This window comes from Gekko japonicus, unplaced genomic scaffold (assembly GCF_001447785.1).
Source record: "Gekko japonicus isolate JY-2015 unplaced genomic scaffold, Gekko_japonicus_V1.1 scaffold1085, whole genome shotgun sequence".
Taxonomy (NCBI): domain Eukaryota; kingdom Metazoa; phylum Chordata; class Lepidosauria; order Squamata; family Gekkonidae; genus Gekko; species Gekko japonicus.
The window spans coordinates 558,848-569,481 of NW_015159746.1; the positions used below are offsets into that span (position 1 = coordinate 558,848).

Here is a 10,634-nt window from a genome sequence, read left to right on the forward strand (position 1 = left end):
AGGCCTAAACCACCAAAACAAAGATGATTTTTTAAAGAAGTGCCCTAATATTTTTCAAACCAGGCCAGGAAAAGGGGTTCAAGGGAGCAGCAGCACTGCAGCAGGGGCAGCAGAAATTGCCAACCGGTCCAAGCCAATCTCTCTCTCTCGTCACCAACAGCAGCAGGAACCATAACAGCAATGGAGTCAGCTAGGGAGACTGGCTCCTTTTATGCTCTCTGGCCATACACAGAAGATTTCGAAAAGGAACACCTTCTGTGATTGGCCAGAGAGCAGATGCCAAAACCCTAATGACCACTAGTGCTCCTTCCCTGGGAAAAGAGCAAGCTAGTGGCAGCAGCAACAGTCTTGCAAAAAAGTTCCAAAGTCTAGTTCCCTCTCCCCCCCCTCCGGAAAACAGGAGCACAGGGCGGGAAAGAGGGGGAAACGGTGGGAAAACGGGGTTTCCCTGCTGCCCTTCAAAGTTTAAAGCCCCCGAATGCCGTTTTTCGGCAATGCCGAAAAAAGCAGAAATCCCCCACCCCGAATATCCGAAAAGGCTTGTACTCGTCATTTCGGAATCCCAAAGGCCGAAAAATCCCGAAATGCACACCCCTAGTCACCCTAAGCCAGCTACACCTTGATGGCAGCTCCCACCACGAACACCTTTTATTATATTTCATTTTTGCTTTTCTTACAAGAAGTTTTGTCCTGCATGGTTCATGGCCGCGTCATCATAAACTTCAGAATGGATGGTGGAAAAGTGGGGAAGGGAACACTTGGTCCCATACCCCATCCAGTGTTCCCTCTGAGCTGAGTTAGTGTGAGCTAGCTCACAGTTCTTTAGCCTCCGGCTCACACATTTTTGTCTTAGCTCAGGAAGGAGGGCTCCAGAGCAAACTGATTTTATTCAGTAGCCAAGTTGCTTGCTCAGAACTTTAATGCCAGTAGCTCACAAAGTAGAATTTTTGCTGACGAGACTCCACAGCTTAGAGGGTGCATTGGAAAGGGGCCATTTATAGCCTACAAACTTTGTAGACATAAAACCCTGTATTTCCAATTACTGCTAAAAACATACTTCCAGGTGGGCGGCCGTGTTGGTCTGAAGCAGCAGAACCAAGTTTGAGTCCAGTGGTACCTTTAAGACCAACAAAGTTTTAGTCAAGTGTGCGCGCACACTTCCTCAGATACAGTGAAATGGAATTTACCAGTCCATACATATAGGCAGATATTGAGCAATAAATTAGCTAATTTATTGCTAATTTACTGTATGCTAATTTACTGCTCAACCACTGCCTATATGTATGGACTCGTAAGTTCCATTTCACTGTATCTGAGGAAGTGTGTGTGCACACAAAAGCTCAAGCTCATACCTTGAATAAAACTTCATTAGTCTCAAAGGTGCCCCTGGACTCTTATCTTTGTTCTGCTGCTAAAAACACAGAAATGCTGGGTGGGTGAATTCAGTGGTTGTGTGACAGTGAGGGGTCTTGGTTCCTATAGATGGTGGTTTTGGGGTTGAGCCAAGGGGAGGTTTTACGAGCAGCCTTGAGCCGGCCTTGAGGAACCCGAGGGGTCGTCTCCTACAGCAGGTCCAAGCCGACCAATCAGCTTCTCTCGGGCTGGCGGGGTGTGTGTGTTTGTGTGTGGAGTTCCCGGTAGACCTGGAGTCCAGAGGCTTCCCTCTGGTCTGACCCATTCCTAATCTAGGCAGACTGCTGCTGGGGCCTCACCCTTAGTCAGTTCTGACTTTGGCTTGAAGACGGGCAGTGGCGGGTTCTTCCACGGTGGCCTCTTCCACTTGGTGGCTCCCTCCTGTGGCAGCGAGGCTCCAGTGCGGGAGGGCTGGGCGTTCCCCTCCACTGCTCTTTGGCAGTGTTCCCTTGTTGGCACCATCTTTCCATCAGAGGCTCTCTGGGCGGCAGGGAGGCTGCAGCGGCAGCAGTGTCTTTCCCAGCGGCTTCTTCCAGCAGCGGCTTCCTCTGTCAGTGGCGAGGCGGCAAGGCCTGAACAGCCTTTGAGATATTTAGTGCATTTCGTGGTCAAGGATTGTGCTCCCTCCTCACAGGTCATGCATCCCCGGGACGATTTCCTTTTTGCAGGCCCGCCGGGGATGCCCACTTGCGCCTCGCGCTTGGCTGCCTTTCAAGCCTCAGCTGCTGAGCTTGGGGATTCCTTTAGCTCAGAGCAAGATGGAAGGCCTCTCCACCCAGCCGGGACGTCTAAGAATCCTACTGGATTCGGCCCAGGGCACCTCTGGCTTGCCAGATGACAAGCTGGTAGCCCCGTGGGCTCTCTCATCCCAGGTTATCACCAGCAAGGAATGTTCACGGAGGGGAGTTCAGGCGTTTCTTGGGCACCTGGCTCTCACCCGCAGGATTGTGCTGCCAGGGCAGGCCTTCTAGGCGCCTTGCTTTCCTGAGCTTCCTCTGGGGTTTCATCTCAGCGGCATCGTATGAGAATGACTGTGGGTATGAAGCCGAAAAGAGCAAGAGTCCAGTAGGACCTTAAAGACTAGCAGAATCTGTGGCAGGGGATGAGCTGTCGTGAGTCCCTGCTCACCTCTTCAGATGTGAAGGCAGGCCTTCAGGTCTGGCTCTGCTTCTTGTCAAACTTTAACGGGGTTTCCACCTGGCAGTCACCCCGGGGACTGGGCAATTCCTTGCTGGTTGACACCGACACACGTTGAGCTTTCGCATTTACCTTGCGGGTCATTGGTGCACCCAGCGTTGGCTGTCCCATTGTGCTTGGTCCAGCACACTGAAGGACCTCACCTTTCTGTAGTCCCCCCCCCCCCGATTCTTGTGGCAGTGATTGTTTGTTTTGTCAAGAAGAGGTGGGTTCTGTTTTGATGTGACAGCCAGACCGTGGGCAGAGCAATTAACCACCAGTTGTCACGCTTAGAGTGGGTCGCGTGGCTGGTGCAGAGGTTTGTTTTGGTCCGCCTTGCTGCTAACGTCTCAGCCTGGCATAGGCACCGGTAACGACATCGCAGGCCCCTTGTCTTGGTTTCAGGAGAAGAGGTTCCGGGCGCTGGCCCCAGTTGTGAACCGCTGCCTGGAACCCTTCCCAGAGGAGCTGTGGACATGTGGCAGCGAGTGATCGTCCCGGGGGGGGGGGGTATTTGAGCATCGCACTCTCCGCTTTTGGTGGTCCTGTTTGCGGGCCCGGGCAGCATTTTTTGCCTTTTCAGCACCAGAAGAGGGGGTGGCACCTGGCCAGCACCTGGTCCTGCGTTACCTTGCGTCCCTGAGAGAGCAGGGCCTTGCATCGAGAGCCACAGGCGTCCACCTTTTGGCGATCTTGATTTACAGCAAGGCCTCCGGGTTTTCCGACCCGTGATTCTTTTGTTGCGCAGTGGGGCTACCGAGACTGGAAGAGGACCTCTGCCACAGGGGCTGGATGCCCGTCACCATACAGGTGCTCAGAGAGGGCTCCCGCAGCAGCTCCCCTCTGTTTGCTGGCTGGAGCTCACGGCCACCCTCTTCTGTGCAGCATTTACGTTGGCCTTTCTCGGGCCTTCCGCAGCAGCGAATCGCACTCGGCTTCATGCCATGACTGCTCCAGGCAGGCTCTTGGGCTGCAGGACGTCTCCGTACAGGGTTCCAAGCTCCGCTTCGCACGGTGCAGGTCCAAAACAGACCAGCGGGGTGGGGGGGGGAGGCCCAGATTTTCTGTCAGCCTTGCCCCATCCACTGCGCCACTGAGCCACGTTGCCATTAGGCCCCTTGATCCTCATCCTTCCTTCATCCAGGTGGACGGGGTTTTCCTTACGAGGTTCCCGTTGGCTGGCATCATGCAGGAGGACATCGTTGCACTGGGCCTCCACCCAGGAGATTATGGGGTGCATCCTTTCTGCACTGGTGCTGCCACAGCGCCTGCGGACACGGGGCTTCCAAAATACAGGCCATCGGGCGTTGGAGGTCCTCCTCTTACAAGACCTACCTCCGTCCCCACCTCGGGCAGATCTCTAACATCTTGTTTTTTCAGCCCCCGTAGGGCCACGCAAGGCAGTGTGGATCATTGGCCATAGTATCGTTTACTCGGCTGGGGTCTACGCAGCTTCCTCCGGGTGGGGGACCGCCTTGGGACTTGAGGATCGTCTGCAGGTCACATGGATGGGAAACCGAGGGATGAAGTGGGACGATCTCCTGCCGGCCGTCTCCCTCCAGGTCTCCCTCCAGGGTTCTCCGGATGCCCTCGTCATCCAGCTGGGCGAGAACGATCTCCTAGAACGAAAAGGGGTTGATCTCAACATTGCCATTGCTGCGGACTTGCACACTCTCGTCTCCAGACTCCCGAACACGCGGTTCTTCTGGTCAGACCTGCTGGAGCGCCGCGAATGGCCTGCGGCTACCACGGCGGAAAAGGGGGACCTTGTCAGGAGAAATGTTACCGCCGCGGCAGGGCGGCTCATCGAAGCGACTGGTGGCGTCGTCATACGGCACCCGGACATTAACTTCAAGCAAACGGCCCTCTTTAGGTCCGACGGCATTAACCTCTCGGAATGGGGGATGGACATCTGGCTCCATAGCATTCGCTACGGGCTGCTTTGTTGGCTGCAGTCTTAGGCGCTCTGGTGGGAGCAGGGCGGCTCCCCCGGCTCTTGCGGCAGGTTGGTCTCGGGCAAGATCCATGGCGGGGGGGGGAGGCTGTGCCTGCGTGCCTAGCTCCCCCATTTTGGGGACCCCCCCCTTAAGGGGTCTTGGGGGCGGAGCCATACAGCAGCAGGCCCAGCTTGGAGGCCGTCGGCTGCCTCTCACCTTGCGCCCATGTGGGCTCCCACGGCTTGCCACTTGTCTGCTCCCCTGGCAGGTGGGCTGGGGGAATGGAGTCCTATTGGGCAGCAGGCAGGTCGCCTGGTACTGGATCCATCCCTGTGCTATACTACTGCTCTTTTAGTTGTACTCAATAAAAGCCGTGGCCTGTTTTTACCCCAGTCATGTCTTCGGTGTTTTTCTTCCCCTTCATTCTTGGTCTCTCCCTGCCCCTAGGACCGCAAACCTTTAAAGTCTCAAAATTGATTGTTGTGTGGTAATCATTTACAAATTGTTTGAAGCAGCGTTTGTTATTGAAAGCTTGGACAGAATATAATTGGGCTCTCCACTTTTCTCTTAATAAAGGAATGGATGTCCAGAACGTGATCAGGATTCTGACTGAGAATGGGACCCTGAAACCAAAGAAAACCACCAGTGCAAGTTGAAGAAAACGGCATTTTGTGTTGGTGCGGCTTTTGTGGTGCACCCTAAGTCAAACTTTTGTCCTTTGGTTTTAGGTTTATCTGGGTTTTTTTGAATAGCAGTGTCCAGTCCAGAATTAAGATGAAAATGAGTACTCTTTGTCCTTCTGATTTACAGTATCTTCCTGTCAATCAGCTGAGGGATCTGTTCTGCCACTCTCGATTGTCCTGGTATAAACTATGCATGGCCCTGCGCTCAGGCAGCTGGGTCGGGCCAACTCAGAAGCCGAGTGAAAGAAGGAAACAGTAAATGGGAGAAGTGCTTGCACGTCCATTATATTATCGAATCCCCAGCAATGCTCGCAGTGCTGCATCCTGACAAACATTCAGGCGAGCGCACAAGAAAACCACCAGCTGCACTGCAGCAGCATTGCGTTGCTGCTAACACTTAACTAATTCTCACCCTGGCCCCAGTCCTAGGGAGTGCAGGGAAGGGTGGACAGCTAGTTGTGCACATTCCGGAGGTGTTTTCTGTAGAAGTTTGTGCATGTTTATGGGAGTGCGTTCAAAACTAATGTTGCGTTTAGACAAAAGTTCAAGTGATACAGACGCATATAAATAAAGTAATATAATACATTCAGGCGAGTAGCTGTGTTGAACTGAAGCAACAGAACAAAATTTTGAATCCAGTGGCACCTTTAAAGACCAACAAAGTTTTATTCTGGGTATAAGCCAGAATAAAATATGAACCCAGAATAAAACTTTGTTGGTTTTAAAGGTGCCACTGGACTCAGACTTTGTAATACGATACAGTTCTTCAAAACAATTATGTTAAGTGTTAGAGCTGCCAAGCCGCGGCCAGGGATCCGTGCGTCTTCACAGGATCCCTGCCGCGGGGGACAGTGATACGCGTTGCACTGCCAAACAGCCCCGTTGCCAGAGCGACGCATAGCGTCACATCCTGGCGACGGCGGTGCAACGCGTATCACTGTCCCCCGCGGCAGGGATCTTGTGAAGACGCACGGATTCCCCGCCGCGGCTTGGCAGCCCTATTAGGCGTACACTGCTACCACACAGATCAGCTTGAATCACTCCAGCCGGTCTCTGTGGGAATTTTCCTGGCTACAGTCTTTGAGTAGGCCTAACATTAAGGGCTTGTCTGCATTCTCATTTTTATTGCTTGTGTGTCTCTATTGCTCTGGGGTCCCCCCCCTTTCCTGCATGTGTTTTGTTCTCTCTAGCGGTCAGTTTGATATTACATTGTACAGACGTACAGCGATGTAATACCAAATAGACCAGTAGAGGGAGCAAAAACACATGTGGAAAAGGAACCCCCCCAAAAAAACAATAATAATGCTCAAGCAAATAAGAATGTGGAGGAGCCCTAAAGTGTTGTGTCTCACACTGTGGAGAGATATGCTGTAGCTGATTAGTTGTGATAGCTGATTAGCTGATTAGTTGTGATAGCAACATATCCTCCGTGATACATGACTCGTGCCAGACGTGTAAGGGTTAAACCAGTTAAAACTTTGTAAATAAGATGTTTGTCTTCTAACCTTGTTAAGTCCCCTCTGAAAGATGTATAGTGAAAATGAAATGTAATTGTAATACTAATTTACACTTCAAGCACACTGAGACTGTCTCAGTTTAAACCATCTATCATGTATTTTTCTGGGGTTGTTTACTTACTGGCTGCGTGTATATGGCCTTTTCACAAAAGCTTAAGGTGTGGCTGACAGCCTTAAAAACTTGTTCATTAAAACAATATGTCTGTCCTGTGTTATTAAGAAAAACACCCACATGGCAAACAGTAACAGAGGGCCAAAGCGCACAGCCCCCCCCCCCCCCCCCCCACAAAAAACAGGAACCCTCGGCTGAGTCTGCAGAAAGACCCCCGTAGAAAAGCACTGCCTTGCAGGCCTTCTGTGAACTGGCAACAGAGTGACCGGGAGGAGTGCGGCTAGCAGGTGTGCCTGGGGGAAGACTGTTGCCCACAGCCGGGGTGGTCTCTTTTCCATTTGCCCTGCTTCCCTTCCTCTGCGGATTAGTCTGTTGTGGACTGGTAGATTTGTTGTATTTCATGGTTTGCTCTTCGTCTTCTTATATCATAAGTCGCTTTGAGTCCACAGTCCGTGGAGAAAAGTGGGTTAAAAGTATTCATATAAATGAGTTCGTAATCGGGTCTTTCAGATGCATGGCCACGAAGGGTTTTAAAGGGTAGGGCCCAATACCGTGAACCTCGAAGCATGCAAGATAATGTATAACGCAGTGATACTCCTTGGCTTGAGAGCTGCACGGGGCTCTTCTGGGCACAGTTTCCCAGGGTGGCAGCTGCCCCACGCGTCGTGAAAGCATTAAGGCCTTTCCCTGGTGGGGCTTGTGCTTGACAGGTGGTCCCCTCCTTGAAACAGCAGCTGCCAGAGGAACACGAGCCTCTCTGACTTGCAGGCCTCATGCCAGGGATGGAAGTAAATGTGGCTGTTCTGGTTGAGGGTCACTGTGAAGGTGGTTGTCTATGAACTGGAGGCTGGCTACCCTCGGCCTGGCAGCACCCTCTGGGTGACTTGAAGCCACATGACTGGCATGACTTGACTAGGCCTGGCTGCTTGCTCCTGTTCACCAGCAGCAGCAGCCCCCCCCCCCCCCCCCCATGACAGCCACTATGATGTATCCGTTAGTGCTTCAGAGCAGGGTCTGCCAGACCCAGGTTCTTGCTGTAGAAGCTGGCTGGGTGATTTCGGACCATACACAGACTTTCAGCCTAACTTACCTCACAGAGTTGTTGTGCAGATCAAAAGGGGGGGGGAGGAGAATAATGTAAGCTGTGGAGAAAGACTGTATTTTTCCTAGGTAGAGGCTGCAGGGAGGGGGGAGGAGATGGAAAGCTGAAGTCAGAGGGGCAGATAAAGGTAGACTGATGGTCGGCTGGGAGGGAGATAGAGTTGCCAACTCCAGGTTGTTAAATTCCTGGAGATGAGGGGTGGAGCCTGGAGAGGGTGGGGCCACAAACAGGTACATTACCATAGACTCCACCCTTGAAACCAGCCATTTCCTCCTGGGTAACAATTGTTGCCAATCTCCAGGTGAGGGCTGAAAATCACTCAAAATTACAACTGCTCTTCAGGTAGCAGAGATCAGTTCCTCTGGAGAAAATGGTGGACTCTGTGTCATTATACTCTGCTGAGGTCACCAAGGCTGGGGCACCCACCCAGAGCCTCTTTCTAGAGGTTATTGTATTTATTTCCGCAACAGGCCTTATTCCTAGTTTTTTTAATAAACATCTGTCATTCTCCCCCTAGTCTTTTCTCCAAACTGAAAAACCCCAGGCCTAACTGCTGCTTATTGGAAATGTGTCCCAGCCCCCTTAATCTGCATGGTTGTTCTCTTCTGCATTTTCCTGAGCTCTACAGTTTAAATCCTACCCCAGCTGTGCAAAAGATCTTGCAGTGTGGTTGCATTGATAATTGGTTTCAATGGAGTGCTCTTGGTTTCAGTTGCCTGTACCATTTATTGCTAAAAAGCAAACCTTGAAATGCAATCTTGACTGCTGGCTTTTACCATGTTTTTAATGTGATATTTGGTATGAATTGAGAAAATAAGAGCCCTGCTGGGTCAGACCAGTCATCCACCAAGTCCAGTATCCTGTTTCACACAGCAGCCAACCAGGGCACAGAAGCTGCGGCCTTCACCTGATCTTACCTCCCAGCACTGGGTTTTGGCTGTTTACAGCCTCTGAGCATGGAGGTTCCTTTTACGCACCGTGGTTGGTAGCCCCTGATGGGCCTCTCCTCTTCCATGAATCTGTTGAGCCCCTTTTAAAAGCCATCTAGGCTCATGGCCATCAACACCTCCGCTGTCAGTGAATCCTACAATTTAATCACTCATTGAGTTAAGATGTATTTCCTTTCAGATATCCTGGGAACAATCGTGTTATAGTTCAGCATTGGACTGGGAAGCCTGGATTTAAATCCCTACACTGCTGCCATTAAGCTCCCTAGGGTAGCTTTTGGCCAGCACCCATTCACTCCCAGCCCGGCCTTCCTTAAAGGGTTGTTGTGGTTGGAGAATGAAACACCAGTGCCCTCTTGAGATCTTCAAAGAGAACATGAAAAAACCCTCTGCGGCAGTTCTGTCAGCAGCCAGTGAGAACCTTTGTGGAGAATCACACTTTTCCTGGTAGCCACGAGATGCGTGACGACTTTTTCCTTGCAGAATGGCTGGCAGACTGCTCTGGCATACGGTTGCCAGCCTCCAGGTGGGACCTGGAGATTTCCTGGAATTTCAAGTGATCTCTGGATGACTGAGATCCCTTTCCCGGAGAAAACGGCTGCTTTGGAAGGGGAACTCTATGGTGGGGTTGCTAACCTCCCGGTGCAGGCTGGAGATCTCCTGGGATTACAACTGATCTCCAGGTGACAGATCAGTTCCAAGAAAATGACTGCTTTGGATTTGGAGTCAATGGCAGTATTAACAATAAGATTTACAAATCGCCCATTCCCTACGATGTAAGGCTCAAGGAGATGTACAACCATTAAAAAGAAGTTAAGAACAAAAACAGCCCCCATCTGGCTTCTCCCCCAAAGTTTCCAGCTATTTCCCAATCCAGAGATGGCAACCCTGTGGCATTGGACTCCACGGGTGTCCCTCCCCTGGCCAAGCTGCGCCCTTTCCAGGCTCCACCTCCAAATCTCCAGGAATTTCTCAAACCAGACGCGAACCTTCTGCAGCCAGCGGGCGCCTCCCCAAACGCCGGTGCCTCGGCGCTTCGCTTCCCGGGCCGAAACGCCAAGTCCAGCTCGACAACGGCGCGTGCGCAGTAGATGCCGTCGCGTTCCTTCCCCTCCGCTCCAGCAGGTGGCGGCAGAGGCGGGGGAAGGGGACAGCGCTCTTTCTCTCCCGCCTCCTTCGCCATGAGGGTAGGGTGGGTGGGGGAGAGGAACCCACCATTCCCGAGCGCAGGTGGAGTCACGCGCTCTACAGGGCGGGGTAGCGACTTCCGGGGGCGGAGGCGTCCAACTCGGAAGGAGTCGTGAGGGGACTGGCCGTTGGGCGCCGCGTGGGTCCGTTTCATGGGCCGGAGCCCGGCGCGCGACGCAGAACCGCAGGTGAGTGCGGGGGGTTGGGGGGGAGGGGAAGAGAGAGGACGCCCCGCGTTCTCATTGGCTCCCGCCCGCCTCACCCCCCCCTCCGCGCGGTTGTTCCCTGAGGCGCCGCCCACTCTCCGTCGGACCCTGGAGCCCGCGCGGGTCAAAGCGCGAGGGGCCCGGATTGGCGCTCTCTTCCCGCCCTTTTGGGAAGCAGCCCTTTCCGCTCCCCGCCTCGTTGGGCGCGCGGCTCGCCTGGCCGGACTCGGTGAGGTGGCCGCAGCCTGAGGCGGTTGGCGGGTCTGTCTTCGCCTCCCAACGGCTGTGGGCGGCGTGGGAGGCGGCCGGAGTTCCACGCGCCCTGTGTGTGTGTGTGTGTGTGTCCTAAAGAG

At 53.0% G+C, this 10,634-nt stretch overlaps 1 protein-coding gene across 1 annotated transcript in view; it reads left to right on the forward strand.

Annotated features, from left to right (window-relative positions):
- The window catches only part of LOC107105578, a 13,150-nt gene extending 7,352 nt beyond the window's left edge, over positions 1-5,798 (forward strand). The window contains exons 2-3 of the mRNA XM_015405578.1: positions 3,970-4,594; positions 5,103-5,798. Coding sequence (XP_015261064.1) covers positions 3,970-4,550 — 581 coding nt within the window. The 3' untranslated portion in view covers positions 4,551-4,594; positions 5,103-5,798. The remainder of the gene's footprint in view (positions 1-3,969; positions 4,595-5,102) is intronic.
- Positions 5,799-10,634: the final 4,836 nt, after the last annotated feature.